Source organism: Elephas maximus, chromosome 10 (genome assembly GCF_024166365.1).
Source record: "Elephas maximus indicus isolate mEleMax1 chromosome 10, mEleMax1 primary haplotype, whole genome shotgun sequence".
NCBI classification, from domain to species: Eukaryota; Metazoa; Chordata; class Mammalia; order Proboscidea; family Elephantidae; genus Elephas; species Elephas maximus.
Genome location: NC_064828.1, coordinates 23,739,413 through 23,757,977, shown reverse-complemented (window position 1 = coordinate 23,757,977; position 18,565 = coordinate 23,739,413). Strand labels below are relative to the sequence as shown.

The following is an 18,565-nucleotide window of genomic DNA, read 5'->3' as shown; positions in this document are numbered from 1 at the left end:
TTGCATTTTCTACTTTCAATTTTTGATACCCTTTCCTAGAAGGCTAATGCTAAGATTGCACAGAGCAAAAATATACATTGCCCTCAATTATCTTCAATTGGGATTTGCAGCAGGGAGGGGAATATTCAAGATCAACGGGAACCTTGGACAAGACACTTTCCTTTTCTATCATTAAAAAAAATGAAAGGACTGGAACAGAGTATCTCTGAAATCTTGACTCTAGCCCCCAAGATCAACAATGGCAGCCCCCACCCCCACGCCCTAATGTTGTTATCCTCCTGGTATTCAAAAAGTACGAATGGTGTAGTGTCTGATATTTAAAAGTTCCTCAGTCCTCCTCTCGCCCTTAGTTAATAGTCTGTGTATTTTTCCAGAATTTTCTATGCAGAGACAATACCTCCTTTAAACACCCACAAATAAGGCATTCTATATATTCTAATCTGCAACGTGGCTTTTCATCTATTCGTCTAGTACGTCTCGGGGAATCTAGCAGTTTTTAAAGCTCTCTCTGGACCTATTTCTCCCGAAGCCGGGGTCTGGATCCTTGCCCCTCTCAGACTTGTCATTCTTAACTTCTGTGACGTCTTTGGCCTCTGTGGCTGCCACAGCAACGCACATTTCACCACTGTGTGGGCGGCGCCTTTCAGCAGCGCTTGACAGGCCCCTCTGACCGCCTTCCAGCCCCGAGCGGGAGGAGCACAGGACGCTACTTCCGCTTCGCCAGTCGACCGCGGAAGATTCCTTCGCTCTAGTTTGAGGCTACAGTTCGGGCCAGAATCGGGCGCGCAGTGATGACGACATCAGGCCGGCAGAGACTGCGGCTGGGAAACGAGAAGGGCTTCCGGAATTGGCTGCCGACCGCTGAGAGCTGCTGCCATGGCGGTCGCTCTGTGGGGCTTCTGTTCCGTCCTTCTACTGCTGCTATCAGGGGGTGTCCAGAGCTCGGAGGTGCCCGGAGCTGCTGCCGAGGGGTCGGGGGGAAGTGGGGTCGGTGTAGGAGACCGCTTCAAGATTGAGGGGCGTGCAGTTGTTCCAGGGGTGAAACCCCAGGACTGGATCTCGGCGGCCCGAGTGCTCGTAGATGGAGAAGAGCACGTTGGTTTCCTTAAGTGAGCATCCTGAGGGCAGCGGGAAAGCGGTTGGGATGGAGGCTGGAGGGCGATGCCCCTAGGAGACCTAAGTGTCAGGACTAGACGACGTCGCTGTCTGTCGGCGAACGGGCGGGCGCCGCTAGCAGTCTATGCCAGGAGACCTTGCGAGACGGTGGGACGCCTTCCCCTCACGACCCGGTTCCTCAGTAATGAGAATGGCAGGTGCTTGCCACAGGGCCAGAGCAGTGGGGTGATTTTCAACCCCGTTTTGGCCCTTTATGGGAATGACCGCTCCTGAGCCTGGGGACTTATTTGTCTCTTGCTGGATCTTTTCCTTTATATTTCATCCGGTTTCTCAGGAACCTAACCTATTTTTGCATTCAGTGTAGCCTTTTGGTAGCTTGGTCTTGTGTAGAGAGATGCGAAACGAGTGGGAATTCTCAAAGCCCGAAGGGCTTATCTAGTGACGACAGGCTGGGGAGCTAATGTTGCTGCTTCTAAAATTAATCGGCCCTGAAATCCCTAATGGAAGCACTTTTTTTGGCCTGGGGTGGGATTGTTGTTCTTTCTTACACCAGAATTCACTGAGGGATTTACAGCATCACACTTGGCATTTATGTGAGATTAGGGTTTCTCTACATTGCTTCTGTCCTTTTCAGCTGTTAGTAGAAATGGGGTTTCAGCCTACGTAAAAAGACGTGCTGAATTTGTTAAACACTCATGTTTTGCAGCGGCCAGCTTCTCAAATGTCTAGGCACATGAATGATGTTTTAAATCTTTTCCATTGTTGCTTAAAAGTGAAACTTCGAGCTGAAAGAGAATATTTAGGAAAGGGAGAATTTCTTTGGTGGGCCTGTTCACCAGCAAGGGGTATCTGAAAACCAGACAACTTAAATGTGGACATTTAATTCTAAATCTGATTTACAAATTTGTTGAGGCCATCCAGGTGCCCTTGAGTGAGAATTTCAACTATGACTGACAAATAACGACACGAGGTTTGCAACCGTTATTTTAATGTTGTCATTAATGATCTGGCGTTAGGGCATTTAGGGTTCACCCTAATAAATGACGCTTTAACAGTAAAGCTCTCATTACGTTTTGGAAATTTATCCTTAATTGACAATATGGCCTATCTCTGCTGTAATACATAATTCTTTTAAAAAATTTATTTTTATTTTAAAATAATGTAGACGCAATATGTTTATTCAGATTCCCTGGGTGGTGGAAGTGGTTAATGTACTCACCTGCTAACTGAAAGGGTGGAGGTTCAAATTAATCCAGAGGTGCCTCAAAAGAAAGGCCTGGAAAAAAATCAGCCACTGAAACCGTATGGAGCACAATTCTACTCTGACACACACTGGTTTGCCATAAGTTGGTAGCGACTGGTGGACCCTGGTGGTGGTGGCGGAATGTGTTTATTGAAGAAAATGTAAACTAGAAAATAGAAATAACAATCCTTAGCATTTTATTGCACCTTTTTTTTTAACCTTTTTTGAATTGTATAGACATACGTTTTTAATAGTAAAATGCAGTGTGTCGTACTATGTAATCTGCTGTTTCGCTTAATATTTTGTAAACAGCTTTTGATACCAGGTCATGTTCTTCTGTTTGTATGCAGAGAGGTTGGTTGAAAATTAATATGGTGCTTACAGTGGCAATCTTGTTGGAAGAAGAGGAGGTGATTTTTTTTCTGTAGCAGGTTTTAAATAAATAGCACACAATTTTTACTTACATTTATGCTTATTGGAAATGACTTGGGGAGTTGACTAACGGAAGATTTGTGGCTAAGGACTCCCCATACTGCTTATTGCAATTATCACTGTGTGCGTAAACCATGATGTATTTAACCAGTCCTCTGTTATTGGACGTTTAGGTTGTTGTGTGCTGTCTAGTCGATTCCAACTCATAGTGACCCTATATGACAGAGTATAACTGCCTGATAGGGTTTCCTAGGTAATTTGCAGGTTTTTTTTTTTTGGTATACTAAGATAATGTACTTTTTTTTAACTTTTTATTATGGAAATTTTCAGAAATACACTAAAGTAAGCAGAATAGCTTAGTGAATCCTTAAGTACTCATCACAATCTTCTCTTTTGTTTCATGTCTCCACTGCACCTGTGTGCGTGTGTGTGTGTGCTATTTAAAAATTATCCTAAACATAATATAATTTCACCTATAAAAGCATTATTATGTATCTTTAACAGATAAGGGCTTTAAAAAAAACCCACGATATCATTATTAAGTCAACAAAATAAATAATAATTCCTTAAAATCACCTAGTACCAGTCCATTTTTGTGTTTCCCAATTAAAAATGTTTTATATAATTGTTCTTTCAAATGAGGATCCAACATGGTCTATACATGGTAGAGTACATTTTTAAAGCCAAGTTTTTTAGATTTTCATTATGAAATTTATATGTTATCTTTTTGTAGTAAAACATTTACTTTAGAATGAAAAATATATTTGCTTTTACTTTAGGCTATTCTGATATTATTTGTATTGTATAATCTTAATTATGTTTTTTTCTGGACCTAGAAAAACGTTTTGAAATTCCTTTAGTCAGAGTCCCAGCGGGAAGCAGATGGCCCCCTTGAATTTAGAATAATTCAGAAGTTTAATAAAAGGATTAGACAATGTAGTCAGGGTGTGGGGAAGCAACCAGATTGTGTGGTATCCTGGACTTTACAATTCAGGGCTATTATCACCTCTAAGCCTTGGGGGTACAGTGGTTAAGAGCTTAGCTGCTAACCAAAAGGTAGGCAGCTTGAATCCACCAGCTGCTCCTTGGAAACCCTGTGGGGTAGTTCTACTCTGTCCTGTAGGGTCGCTATGAGTTGGAATTGACTCAGTGGCAATGGGTTTTTTTTTTTTTTGGCTTAAGCGCTGATAAACCCGGAAATAAGTGAACTTGGTGTTCGCATTTCAATTCTGTTTTAGTTTAATGTATGCTGTGAAGTAGTATGGAACAACTTTTCCATTTACTTTTTAGTAAATACTTTGGATGTGGTCAGTATCACTTATACCTTTCACTGAAAGAGCCTAATGATTGAAGAAGCATTATTTTGACATAGTATGATACTGCGGATACTGATAGAATTGAGCCTTTGAGAACAGAAACTTCTTTTTTCCTTAGAATAGCAGTTTCTTGTTTTCAAAACAAATTAATTTTGACCTGTGACTTTTTTTAAATAAAGGGAAAAAATTAAAAACTTAGAAGAAAATGGAATTATTAGCTCTCGATGGGGTAGCTTTCTAACTTTAAAGGTTTAGAAGAAATCAGAAAGAAAAAAAAAAGGATGGTTTTAACTACATAAACATTTTAAATTTCTACATTTACAGAAAGAAGTCACCAAAGTAGATGGGAACTATTTGTGACAAGTGGAACAAAAAGTACTTGACTACCTATTTTTTTATTACTTGTTTAAAAAAGAGAAAAAAAACAACAAAATGTTGTTTTTAAGAGTAAGAAATTATTGAGGGCTTGGTAAATTGGAATCCTAACCATAAGTTAGAATTTACTTGACAATGACTAATTGTTTTTTTTTTTTTTTTTAACTATCATAGTAATAATGCATATTGATAGTTTCCCTTCATAGGAATTGAGGACATGACTTCAGATTAGGAACTATGCTCCTGTTACCTGTCATCTCTGTCCCACAGAAGATCTAGAAATACTTTCTATGTCAGGGTTCTCTGCTACTCTGGAGTGGAAGTATTTTCAAAATGCAGTCAGTGTAATTATGGAAGATAAAGTGTGGGACACCTCTTGAGTTGCTTTTAATGTCATCTTTATTGGAGTTGACTTGGGCATTAACAGATGTGTAATTTAAAACATAAGTAAAGAATAAGCTGTTAATCAGAAGTGGCTAAATATGGTTTTCATTTTTCCAGGACAGATGGGAGTTTTGTGGTTCATGATATACCTTCTGGTTCTTATGTAGTGGAAGTTATATCTCCAGCTTACAAGTTTGATCCTGTCCGAGTGGATATCACTTCAAAAGGAAAAATGAGGTGAGAGTGCTTGGTTTAACCCTTTTATTCTTCTTGGGACAGAATGCACCCACAAACATTTTCAGGTTCTCGGGTGGCTGCTCGTCCCATTGAAAGTATATGCTGCCCTCTAGTGAGGCCTGTGTCATGGTGAAAAATGAAAGAAATGGTCTCAGGCGAAAATTCACTATGCTAGAAGGTTTAGGTATGAGCCAGTGCATCTAGGAAGTATGACTAGGTCAAGCTTTTGTCTCTTTTGGGTTTTGTACAGCTAGATAATCTTAGTAAGCATAATTATGGCTTCTTGTGTGATATCTAGGGAGTCCTGGTGAATTTAGTTTTGTGTGTGTGTATGTGTCATATTTGGAAGCCCAGTGCAACAAAAGGGAAGTCACCACCCCCCAAAGATCCTTGGGACAGAGAGAGCCCACCAAACATTGCGTCAAACTACTGCCAAAGTTTTGTGGGAAGATGTGTGCCCACATAAAGTTTTCAAATGCATATTACCAGTTAAAAATTTGAACACACGTGCATTCCACTACTGAAAACACACGCCATCATCAAAAAATGAAAAACACGAAAAAATTAACCTTTTAAGGCTAATTTTCACCAAAGGCCAGACTCCTGAATAATTCATTATATATTCCTTTTATAATTTCTAGTTTAAGATAGAAAAGTTTCTCATTTAAACTACCGATATTCCTTAAAGCATATAAAGTATTCTTGTATTGTTTTAATCTGAACATTGATAAAGTTGAGCGTCCTGCTCTGGCTTGAATTGTATTTTAAAACTTTTAATATGATTAAATAGAGAAAAGATAAGATTGCCTACCATGGGAGCAAAAACACTATAAAAGTTATAATTGAAATATTATTAAATGCTTTATCTGTAGCATCGTCCCCCACCCCCGATACCAATCAGTTTCTTTTATTTAATAAATATTGATGAACAACCGTTACGACCAAGAGCTGTGTTAGACCCTGAGGAGATAATAGCAGGCCAGACGTACATGGTTCTTTCCCCAGAGATGCTCAAGGTAAAGCAGTTACAGCAGCATGTAGAAGTGCTCCAATAGAGGAATATGGGTGTTATAAGTATGTAACTTGGACTTCACATTTTCATAGCTCTTTTTATTAAAGTTGAAAATTAACTTTTTGCAATTGGAAACACGATTCAGCGCCTATTTTTCATTGGGATATTTTGATACTACCTTTTAGTACCTATTTGCTACTACATTGAACTAAAAATTTTCGTTTCCTCCTCCTTTAATGTGCAATGGAAATTTAGGATTTCTGGGGAAACATAGATTCCATTGTAGAGTTTATCTCAAAGTTAGGATCCTGATAAGAAGAAAAGCATGGTAGTAAAGGCTGGCAGAGTGGGAAAAAATTTCAGAATTCCTAAGTAGATAAATGTGGTTTGAAATTGAGGTGAAAATAATTTTGGACTATTCAGACTGAGTATGGGTTAGCATAAATCCGTCTGAAGTTGGAACCAGTTGGGTAGATGTCCAGAGTCTTCAGATTCAGCCTTTAGTTATTACCCACAATGTATTTATTTGTTTATTTGTGTTTTTGTTGTCTCACGCAGTAGCAACGTCTTTGTTCTAATCTGCCCAGGAAGTATATGAAACAGTTTTAAGTGATAATGTCTCCTCTTTGAGCTATCACATGACACTTGAAGGCAGTACCTTGAAAATATGTATGAATTCATAAATTTATGAATTTTTTTAATGAGATAAATGGATTGTTTCAACTTTCTCATATCTTTTTAGAGGCACAGAGCTTTAAAAACAAACAAAATATGTATATATAAATGGACATGAGAAATCTTTATGGGGTGATAGAAATGTTCTAAAAATGGATTTTTACAACTTTGTAAATTTACTAAATATTATTTGAATTGTATAGTTTAAAAAAAAACAGTAGTTTAACTAATAAAAAATGTCTGCCTTGAGCACTGTGCTCTTAAGAACTATCTGTATGGGATCAAATGGAGAACAGCAACTTGAAAGATTAGATAGGAACCGTAGAGGGCAGTGAGTTTATGTTAATGGGGGATGAGCATGGTTGCACAACTTGAAGAATGGAATCAGTGTCACTGAATTGTACATGTAGAAACTGTTGAAATGGTGTATGTTTTGCTGTGCATATTAACGACAACAAAGATGGAAATAACCTAAATGCCCATCAGTGGATGAATGGATAAGTAAATGTGGTACATTAAAAAAATACATATATATGTATACACACATGGGTATGTATATATAATTATATACATTTATGTACATATATAAATTATATACATGCCAATTCATCAGACATGAAAGGGACTGGATAGTGGGTGGGAGAGAGATGCTGATGAAGAGTGAGCTAATTATATCAGGTGGACACTTGAGACTGTGTTGGCATCTCCCGTCTGGAGGGGGGATGGGAGGATAGAGAGAGTTGGAGGCTGCCAAAGTTTTCACGAAAGGAGAGGCTGGAAGGGCTGACTCATTAGGGGGAGAGCAAGTGGGAGTAAGGAGTAAGATGTATATTAACTTATATGTGACAGACTGACTTGATTTGTAAACGTTCACTTGAAGCTCAATAAAAGTTAATAAAAAAAAGTATATACATGTATATAATTTTGTATTAAATCTAAACCTTCAAGAACTTATTGTGACTTTTTATATATTTTAGAATTACAGGCTTGGAGATAGAGCGTGTATAGATTACAGTAAAACACATTACATATTGGTTTAAAATTTTTTTTATATTGAAAATACTGAATACTTGGGGGGAATATGGTGAGTTGTTAAAAGGAGATACTTGTCCACTCAAAAGCTATAATATTTTGTTTCTATTTATCCTTTTTGCTCTGTTTGAATTTTGAATAAAATAGTCTCAATATATAGAAACGTATTTCTAAATATAAAGTTTTATTTGCTTTTTTCCCTTGGGTAAAGAGTACTTCCTGCTCTAGTATTTAAAGGCTGTTCACAGCAGTGGGATTCATCTCAGAGCCATTCTTGATGACTGGGTGGCCAAACATAGGTAAAAAACAAGGCCTTTATCATTGTAATAATCAGGGGTGAGAAGAGAACAAAGTGGAATTCGTGTAAGACCCTAATATTCTTGATCAACTGTTTGTGATTACCCGTGGTAAGTTAGTTTGGGATATATGTGGTACTTCTGTTTCTGATATTTTGGCAAAATGAAAAACTTTAGCAATACTGGCTAAAATATGACAAACATACTTTTAAATGCAACGCTAACCTCCCCAAAAAGTAAGGGAATAAACTATACACTATTTTGGCCACCTGGAAACCGTTGATAGTCTCTAACCAAAAGGCTTAGATTTTATTAGTGCACTGGCTGCAGGCAAGCCTTGGGCTTGGTTGGGGTCAGAATTATATCTAAGACTTGGTTCCTCCCTTTGACGTTTGGCACTAAAATGCAAAAGGCCAGACTTTCAGTCTGGCCCTGGCCTTTTGTGGGAAAAGTCATCCCTTGGAAATTGGTAGTAACAATCCTACCCTCATAGAAATTTGGGATGTAAATTAATTACTTCCTATGTGATCCAAGAATTTACAAGCTGAGAGTTATTAACAAGATGGTCCCTGGACATAATTCCTGGACTCCTGGCAGAGACAAATGCATAAACTCTCTGGAGGGAGACACACTCAACCCAGACCCACACATAAATAAAATCTACATAACCTATGAAATTGCCAGGAAAACAATTGACATTGAGTCTGCATATGAATCACACCCCCAGGAACTTTAGATAGTAAAATTACTGGATATAGATATAAAATACACTTATGCGTCCCTTAGTGTCCACAGTATGTTCTGTGGCCTAGGACGTTATGTGATTTGGACAGTGTGTAAGTAGAATGTTAAATATAGGAGAGAGGCACACAGGACTGCGCTGCCACTGGCCCCCAGGGACTGTGCTAAAACTTTGGCTCCACTGCCGGTCCTGCGTGGTTGTCGCCAGGTCCCGAAAGCTGAGCCGTTCCCACCCCCTACAGTGGCGCACAGTGGCTGTCTAGCCGTTGCCTTCCGGCGCGTCTGTGGCTCTATTCCCTTCCGTCCTCCCTCCCTGCCTTTCCCGTCCCGCCCCCTCCCCCATAGCCTTACACTCTTCCAGCCCTGCCTGCTGCACGTCGGCTTCGAGCCCCCCCCCCCCCCCTTTTCCTGCTTCTCGGGTTACAGTCTTGGGCCGGGCATCATGCAGAGTTCCGACGCTGAGAGAGGCAGCGGCCTTGAGGCCCATCGGTTTCAGCTCTGGAGGAGTCTGCATGGTCCCTGCCTGAGGCTACCTGGGTACCAAGACCCCCTCCCTCTGCCGCCCTATGGCTGGGGCTGATGCAGGACCAGGAGAGCTAGTGAGAGACGGATAGGATCTACAGTACTTAGCATAGTACGCCCCTTACTTCCCATTCTCGGGTTGGGATTTCGGAACTCTTATAACCTTATAAGTGACCATGGAAGTATATGTGATTGGGCATTGCCTGAATGGACATTATGTGGCACATGCCTGTAGTTTAAAGTGTATTTAAAATACTTAAATAAAGACTTCAATGCCATAAGAAATAAGATACTGCCAAACAGACCATATGTATGTATATATGTTTTTAAACGATACTTTGTTGTGTTTTCTATGAAGGTTTACACAGCACTTTAGGTTTCCATCCAACAGTTTCTACACAAATTATTCAGTGACGTTGGTTACATTCTTCACAATGTGTAAACATTCTCAGTACTTCTGTTCCAGTTGTTCCATTTCCATTAATCTAGTTTCCCTGCCCCCTTAAATTCTCATCTTTGTTTTAAAGTAAGTGTTGACCATTTGGTCTTGTATAAACTAAAAAACCCGTTGCTGTTGAATAGATTCTAACTCATAGTGACCCTGTAGGGCAGAGTAGAACTGCCCCATAGGGTTTCCAAGGAGGGGCTGGTGGATTCAGATTCTGACCTTTGGGCTAGCAGCCAAGCTCTTAACCACTGTGCAACCAGGGCTCCATTAAAATGATTTTCTTTTTAAAGGAGCACAATACTCATGGGTGATGATATTTTGTGAGCCAATCTGTTATTACCTAAAAGGTAACCTCAAGGGCTAGTTCAGGTTCAAGGTTTAAAGAATATTTCAGGGCAGTAGTCTTCGGGAGTCTTCCAGTCTCAACCAGTCCAGTAAGTCTTTTTTTTTTTTAGGAATTTGAGGTTCTATTTCACAATTTTCTCCCATTCTATCCAGGACCATCTATTGTGTCCCTGGTGAGAACTGTTGGTAGTTTAGCACCATCTAGTTTTTTTTTTTTTAGTTCTTCTGGTCTAATGGTAGGTGAGGCCATGGTTCATGTAGACTGTTGGTCCTGTAGTCTAGTTTCTTCTTTGAGTTTTTGGTTTCTTTTTTTCTCTGTTGCTCCAGACAAGTAGAGACCAATAGTTGTATCTAAGATGACCACTCACACGCTTTTAAGACCCCCAACTAGGATGTAGAACATAAACTTTATGAACTATAATATGCCAGTTGACTGATAACGTCCCACGAGGTTAGACCGTAGATACTTGAAAAAAGAATGAAATAGAACTTCTACGGTAAATACAGGCATTGAAATATAAAACTCAGGTGGATGTGTTAATAACCAACTGCAGGAGAGAATTGATGAACTGGAAGATAGGTCAGAAAAAATGACCCAGAGTACAGAATAGATAAAGAAATGGGTGGTGTGAATCAGAGTTTACAAAATGTGTACTAAAGCATGGAAAGGTCTAACATGTATCTTATATAAGTTCTACAGGGAAATGGTAGAGAAAATAGGGGAGGTAATTTCCAAAAAGTAATATGTGAACATGGCTGAAGGTTTTTGATTAGAATTAAATTTGATTAAAATTAAAATTAGTTGCATTTCTGGAGAAAACGTAGTGTCACTTATGGCACTATTGCAAGCCTTTTTTTTTTTTTTTTCTAGCCGACTCTCTTTTTTAAAAATTTTTATTGTGCTTTAAGTGAAAGTTTACAAATCGTTAGTCTCTCATATAAAAATTTATATACACCTTGCTATATACTCCTAGTTGCTCTCCCCCAAACGAGACAGCACATTCCTTCTCTCCACCCGCTATTTTTGTGTCTATTTAGCCAGCTTCTGACCCCCTCTGCCTTCTCATCTCCCCTCCACACAGGAGCTGCCCACATAGTCTCATGTGTCTGCTTGGTCCAAGAAGATCACTACTCACCAGTATCATTTTCTATCCTATCGTCCAGTCCAATTCCTGTCTGAAGAGTTGGCTTTGGGAATGGTTCCAGTCTAGGGCTAAGAGAAGGTCTGGGGCCCATGACCTCTGGGGACCATGTCCTCCAGGGTCCTTCTAGTCTCAGTCAGACCATTAAGTCTGGTCTTTTGACTAGAATTTGAGGTCTGCATCCCACTGCTCTCCTGCTCCCTCAGGGGTTCTCTGTTGTGTTCCCTGTCAGGGCAGTTATTGGTTGTAGCTGGGCACCACCTAGTTCTTCTGGTCTCAGGCTGATGTAGTCTGTGGTTTATGTGGCCCTTTCTGTCTCTTGAGCTCATAATTACCTTGTATCTTTGGTGTTCTTCATTCTCCTTTGCTCCCAGTGGGTTGAGACCAATTGATGCATCTTAGATGGCCGCTTGCTAGCGTTTAAGACCCCAGACGCCACTCACCAAAGTGGGGTGCAGAATGTTTTCTTAATAGATTTTATTATGCAGGTTGACCTAGATGTCCCCTGAAACTGTGGTCCCCAAACCCCCACCCCTGCTACGCTGGCCTTTGAAACGTTCAGTTTATTCAGGAAACTGCTTTGCTTTTGGTTTAGTCCAGTTGTGCTGACCTCTCCTGTATAGTGTGTTGTCTTTCCCTTCACGTAAAATAGTTCTTGTCTACTATCTAATTAGTGAATATCCCTCTCCCTCTCTCCCTCCCTACGCTTATAACCGTCAAAGAATATTTTCTTTTCTGTTTAGACTATTTCTTGAGTTCTCATAATAGTAGTCTCATACAATATTTGTCCTTTTGCAACTGATTAATTTCATGCAGCATAATGCCTTCCAGATTCCTCCATGTTATGAAATGTTTCACGGCTTCATCATTGTTCTTTATCGATGTGTAGTATTCCATTGTATGAATATACCATAATTTATTTATCCATTCATCTGTTGATGGGCACCTTGGTTGCTTCCACTTTTTTGCTATTGTAAACAGTGCTGCAGTGAACATGGGTGTGCTTATATCTGTTTGTGTAAAGGTTCTTATTTCTCTAGGATATATTCCAAGGAGTGGGGTTGCTGGGTCATATGGGAGTTCTATTTCTAGCTTTTTAAGGAAGCACCAAATCAATTTCCAAAGCGGTTGTACCATTTTACATTCCCACCAGCAGTGTATAAGTGTTCCAGTCTCTCCACAACCTCTCCAACATTTATTATTTTGTGTTTTTTGGATTAATGCCAGCCTTGTTGGAGTGAGATGGAATCTTATTGTATGCAGGGCTTTCCTGAGTCATGTATTTTTCCTGCTATATAACCTTGAAAGTGGGTGCACCCAATAATGTGTATCTCAAACCATCAACAAATAAAATTCAACATATCTGTATGTTTGTAATAAATTCATTATTAAATATAGTCCAAGGACTTTACAGCTAAAAGGATTCTAAGAGAACTTTTGATATAACCAGAGAAGTTGAGGGATTTGTCTAACCCCACAGGCCTAGGTAATGACAGAGCTACAACTAGAAACTAGGTCTCTTCATTCCAAGTTTAATGTTCTTTCTCTGCATCTTGCTGAATAATTCAGACATGCAGATAAAATTAGTTCGATTGGATTTTCAGAATCAGAAGTTTAGATGCCATATCATCTAAGGTTGAGGTAATAAATATAAGGCATTGCTAATATAAGCAGTTCTTTTAGTTAGTACTGTTTTTAATAAAATGACTGATGCTTTTTTTCATGTTTCTTTATCAGAGCAAGATATGTGAATTACATCAAAACCTCGGAAGTGGTCAGACTGCCCTATCCTCTACAAATGAAATCTTCAGGTCCACCTTCTTACTTTATTAAGAGAGAATCATGGGGCTGGACAGACTTTCTGATGAACCCAATGGTATGTATCAGGCTAAAGTGAAACATCTTCACTGATCCCTAATTGCTTCTAGGCAGTTGAAAATTTCTAATGCCTTTGAGATAGAAAGCTGCGGTCAGATGGTCGGTGAAAGGTTAATTGTGAACAAATTTTAGGAAGATAGTGGCTTTGGGAAATACATAATGAAAAGACTGTATTGAAAATTGCACTGCAGATTTGACATTGAAATATGCAATAGAAGTTGGATAGATACTTGTATGTAATGAACTGTTTTAAAATTCAAATAGGAGTGTACAGTGAGTCACACATGGAGCTGTCTCATCCTTTATGTCAGCTGCGTATTAGTCTATTAATAAATGTGCCATCATTTATTTAACCAGCCCCCTAATGGCACAAGTAAGGTTCTATTTCTACTTTCTTAGCATGTGCAGTGAACAGAGAACTTATTCTATGGTAATTTAAGTATTTGTCGTTATCATGAAACTAGTATTATGATGCCCACTAATAAGATATATTTTTTAGAAACAAATTGGCCTTTTTTTCTTTTCTTTCCTCTTTTTTTTTGGGGGGGGGGCTATTTTTTAAAGGTGACTTATTACCTTGGAATTGTCTAAGTTTTTATCATTTTCCTTGCCGGTAGTTCTTTAGATCGTAAACAAGAATGCTCAGGTGGCTATACATCTCTAAAACCCGTTGCAATCGAGTTAATTCCAACTCATAGCAACCCTATAGGACAGAGTAGAACTGCCCCATAGGGTTTCCAAGGAGCAGCTGGTGGATTCCAAATGCTGACCTCTTGGTTAACACCCAAGTTCTTACCACTGCGCCAAGAGGACTCTGTATGTCCTCTAACCTAGTAACCTAGGAGGAATAAATTAGTACTCAGAGTCTTTTCTCCAGGATAAAGAAGCAGGAAAATAGATTAGATGAGAGGAATCAGCAATGAGACTCCAAAGCTTATTGAGAAATATCTTTCATGTTCTCATTTCTGAAATTCCATAGGAGAGTATCCAGTGCTAAAGGCTTCTAGGTCATTTTTCAAAACAGATCTGCTAAAGTTGTTGCCTGTTACCATATTGCAGACTCTAGAGGATGTGCATTAGCGAGAGGGGCACTAATTCTAGTGTAGTTCATAAAATACCCGGATAGGAGTCCTACCGCTACCGCTTTCTCTGTGACTTGGGCACAATCTCACTGTACCTCAGTTTCCTCATCTACAAAGCAGTGTGTATTATTGTATCATGCATCTCATAGGATTGTTGAGAGCATTAAGCAAGTTAATGCCTGGTATACAGACAGTGCTATATAAATGTTAATTGTTATCATCATTACACATCCACTAGCATAAATATATAGAAATATCTCATACATATTTATGTCTATACATAGTAGGAAAATAAAGATCAGGAGAATGCAAAGGATTAAAAGTTGGGCTCTAATATTGGCTATGGGAGCAGAAAGAAAACAAAGTACGTGCTGCCCAGACTTCTGGAAGTTTCTGCCACATAGTGTCAAGGAGCTGGAAATGCTACTGATGTGCGGTGAATCTTACTGTACTAGGCTTGCTCAGAGCGTTTTCTCCAAGAGCCACTAAGTCATCTGGAAAGAGCACCCCAGCTGGTCGTCAGGATCACTAATCCCAATACCAGACTATAGAATGAAGAAATAAATGGCTCTGTTTGCAAACTATTTGTGTTAAATAAAGCTGCACGCTCTGCAAAGTGATCAGTAGTGCTAATGTGAAGTGCAGTGTCTGTAAAGTCCAAACATGCATAGATCGGGCTCTTAAACTCTAGGACAGTCAGATGTTGAACACCTTGCCATCAACAGAGCCCACTCAATAGAGTTGGGTTGGTTGCTGCTGGTTTTATTCTGTATACAACATTTGAGTCTTCAACTTCATCACTGGTTGTTAAGTGATTTTTGTTCTAACTGTTAAATGGGAAATTTTTTTTCTGAGTTTATTTTCCTTTCACAGGTTATGATGATGGTTCTACCATTATTGATATTCGTGCTTCTGCCCAAAGTGGTCAACACAAGCGATCCTGACATGAGACGGGTAAGGCGATTTTTCAGCTGTGGGGTTTTGAACTCTATCCCGATACCTGTGTTTGGATTGTGATTAGGTAGCCTTGGTCTTTTCAACTTTATCCTAATTCCCAAGCCAAAATGATCTACAGATTGTGTTCATACATTCTTGTATTCTTGGCATTTAATTAATCTGTTTCCATTGGACCAAACAAATTTAGTTGGTTCTGTCTGATAAAGGCCTGGGCCTCTTGATACAGCCAAAACATTCTACCTGGTCCTAGTCTCTCTGTGTTTCACCTCTTAAATAGTTGAAATGCTTATTAATCTTGGTGTATCTAATCTGAATATTTTGTAAAGTCACAGATCCTATAATCTATCTTTACTTTATAAAACTCTTCAGAGTACACATTCAGTTTTATGTGTTCAGACACACAAAAGAAATTCAGGTAGGCCAAGGGGGGAAGAATAGGGTAATAGTTTTACAAGGGAGAGAGGAGTTGCTAAGTAGGATGCTTCCAATTTAGTGCCATCACTTAGTCTCTTGTAAATACTAGCTTCCACGTAAGAATCTTCAGGGTTTTTCAAAGCCACTGTTCATTCTTTCATCCAACAACTATCAACAATTATCTTCTGAGTTTCACATTCCTCCATTGTATTTAGTACGTTGATGTGTTGACATCTTATTCAACACTCAGTCAGCACTTATTAATCAATTTCTAGGTTCTGGATTCTGGGGATACAAGAATGAATTATATGGCATGCCTGTCAACAAGCTCATAGTCCAATTAAAAGTAGGAAATAGAATAGAGTCATAAAACACTCTCTGCCACCAGAGGTTTTTTTTTTTAAAAGGAAAAATAAGACATAAATAATTAGTCACAGAGAATAGTAAATATTTGTTATGGTAGGAGGTTATTAAGTTCTGTAGAAGATAAGGTGTCGTTTCTAAGCTGGAATGGCAAAGAAAGCTTCATGGAAAAAGAAAACTTTAACATGTTTCAGAATGTTTTATTCCTAAATGTTGGCATCTTTGCTTCAGGGCCGGTCAGAAAGTAATATATCCTATGTAGTCCTTTTTCTGTTCAGTCACTCATCTCTGTGATATCAATAGAAGGAAATATCAGAAGTTACACTGGATTAAAAGTACATTCTTTACAAAGTGCTTAGTCATAGTAAGCTCTATAAAAAGTTGTTGATTCAAGAGCTGCAGAATGGAACAGATTCAAAAATAGAGTTGATGCATTTCTGCAGGGGCTCAAGACTTATTACCATATAGATTTAACTCTTGGTTATTCGGGCATATTAGCATATTTGATTTATGTTTATAATGTCTCTTTTCCTGCCTTGTCTGTAAAAACACATTCTTCTTGAAAGCCTATGTATAAATTACCTTTAGGGAGAAAGCCCAAGCCAGTACTCTAGTAGTGTTCAATTTAAATGGTAGATAATGCAGTATTTGTTACTTTATTTCGTGTCTGAACTAATACCAATTTTTAAAAGTGATGGCACTTTTGAAAATGTCACAGAAAATTCAAATGAAGCAGACATAGCTTTAATATAATGGAAGCAGAACAGCACTTTATAGACTGGTTCAGTGAGGGGGTAGGACATAAACTCAAAAGTGCCAGATCCGTACCCTCTCCTGCCAGTGACTTGTTAGCGCTGCTTGTGTATGCTTAGACTTACTACTATAGAGTTAGGGCACAACTCTTGGAAAAACGACAGTTATCTTCCAGACTTCTCTGATACCTTGATATATAGTAATTAAAGGTTGATATTCTGGTTGTATGCAACTAAAGCAAACACGAGCTTTAAAAAGGCTAATTAAAGGAATTAGAAAGCACTGTAATCAGCAAACATAAAACAAGATGCTAGGAATAATATGATCAAGTATATCCATGATCAGAGAAAATGCTCTTTATAAAACCATAAGCAGAATCAAACCCCAGACAAGCATTTGTTGAACATTTATTGAACAGTTACTGTGGACCAAAATGCTTAGTGGTACAAAACCAAAAACCAAACCCGTTGCCGTCAAGTCGATTCCAGCTCATAGCGAGACTCTATAGGATAGAGTAGAACTGCCCCATAGGGTTTCCAAGGAGTAGCTGGTGAATTTGAACTGCCGACCTTTTGGTTAGCAGCTGAGCTCTTAACCACTGTGCCACCAGGGCTCAAGGAGGTATAAAATACGGTTACTAATGATGTGCAGTTAAAAGTGCTGTTTGGCATGACATACATCATTGCTGAGAACCAATACCTTTTACTTGTTCTGCTCGCTTCCTTCTTCCTTCAATAGGGAGTATTAGAAGTTAAAATGACTTGAAGGACCCCAGTGCATTTCATATCATTGTGTTTTGTCTCCTGCAGGAGATGGAGCAGTCAATGAATATGCTGAATTCCAACCATGAATTGCCTGATGTTTCTGAATTCATGACAAGACTCTTCTCTTCAAAATCATCTGGCAAGTCTAGCAGTGGCAGCAGTAAAACAGGCAAAAGTGGAGCTGGCAAAAGGAGGTAGTTGGGCAGTCCAGAGCTGGCATTTGCACAAACACGCAGCACTGGGTGGCATCCAAGTCTTGAGGGAAAACTGTGTGAAGCAACTACTGTAAACTTGACTCAACCTGAAAGTTGATCTCCTGTAACTGTTGTATGTAATAACTTTTGAGCACATGTTTTGTACTTGGTACACAAGAAAACGCAGCTTTCATCCTTTGTGTGAGGTCAATATTGATGTCACTGAATTAATTACAGTGCCCTATAGAAAATGACGTTAATAAATTATATGAAGTTCTATACATTATGTATATTAAAATAAGTCTTAATCCAGAGATAAAATTGTCGTTTTTTTTTTTTCTCTTAATGTTTCTTTTTTTTTTCCCTTGCAGTTTTCTTCTATCTTTTGGTATCTGAGTTTTGAAATTGACCTTTCCTATTTAAAAAGAAGTGGTTGGTATTCTTAGAGCAGCGTGTACCATGGTTTTTTGTGTAGCTCAGCTTTTCAAAATTCTTAGCCCTGCCCCTGCATTTAACGTTTCCTAATATTTGAGGTGGAACCACATGTCCCTGATGTAGTTTTAATTTTTATTATTACGGTTAGTTTCAGATATATCAGGATAGATGCTATCAATTTTTATTCTAGTCTTCGTCTATGGTGCTAATTTTACAAATAATTGAGTACCAGCTGTGTACTGAGTTCCAAGGTAGGTTACAAAGATGAATGATATCCAGTGTCTGTCCTCAGTGGAGCTTATTATCTAGAAAGTACAAATAATAACAGGAAGTGAATGACCGGGCGGAAGAAGTACAGCAGTGAGAGGCTGAAGATGGAAAAATCAACCTCAGAGCTTCAGATTGCGAT

The 18,565-nt window shown here is 38.8% G+C and overlaps 1 protein-coding gene across 1 annotated transcript; it reads left to right on the top strand.

Annotated features, from left to right (window-relative positions):
• The first annotated feature begins 807 nt into the window (after positions 1–807).
• Positions 808–18,030, top strand: EMC7 (ER membrane protein complex subunit 7). The gene is made up of 5 exons (XM_049898854.1): positions 808–1,109; positions 4,984–5,103; positions 13,054–13,192; positions 15,150–15,230; positions 17,573–18,030. Exons 1-5 carry the CDS (start codon positions 877–879, stop codon positions 17,723–17,725), a joined length of 726 nt encoding a protein of 241 aa, XP_049754811.1. The 5' UTR covers positions 808–876; the 3' UTR covers positions 17,726–18,030.
• The last annotated feature ends 535 nt before the right edge of the window (positions 18,031–18,565 follow it).

Coding starts and splice junctions, on each gene's coding strand:
- EMC7 (XM_049898854.1), top strand. CDS start 877: ATGGCGGTCGCTCTGTGGGGCTTCTGTTCCGTCCTTCTACTGCTGCTA. Junction 5,104..13,053: donor ACTTCAAAAGGAAAAATGAG/GTGAGAGTGCTT, acceptor TTTCTTTATCAG/AGCAAGATATGTGAATTACA. Junction 15,231..17,572: donor GCGATCCTGACATGAGACGG/GTAAGGCGATTT, acceptor TGTCTCCTGCAG/GAGATGGAGCAGTCAATGAA.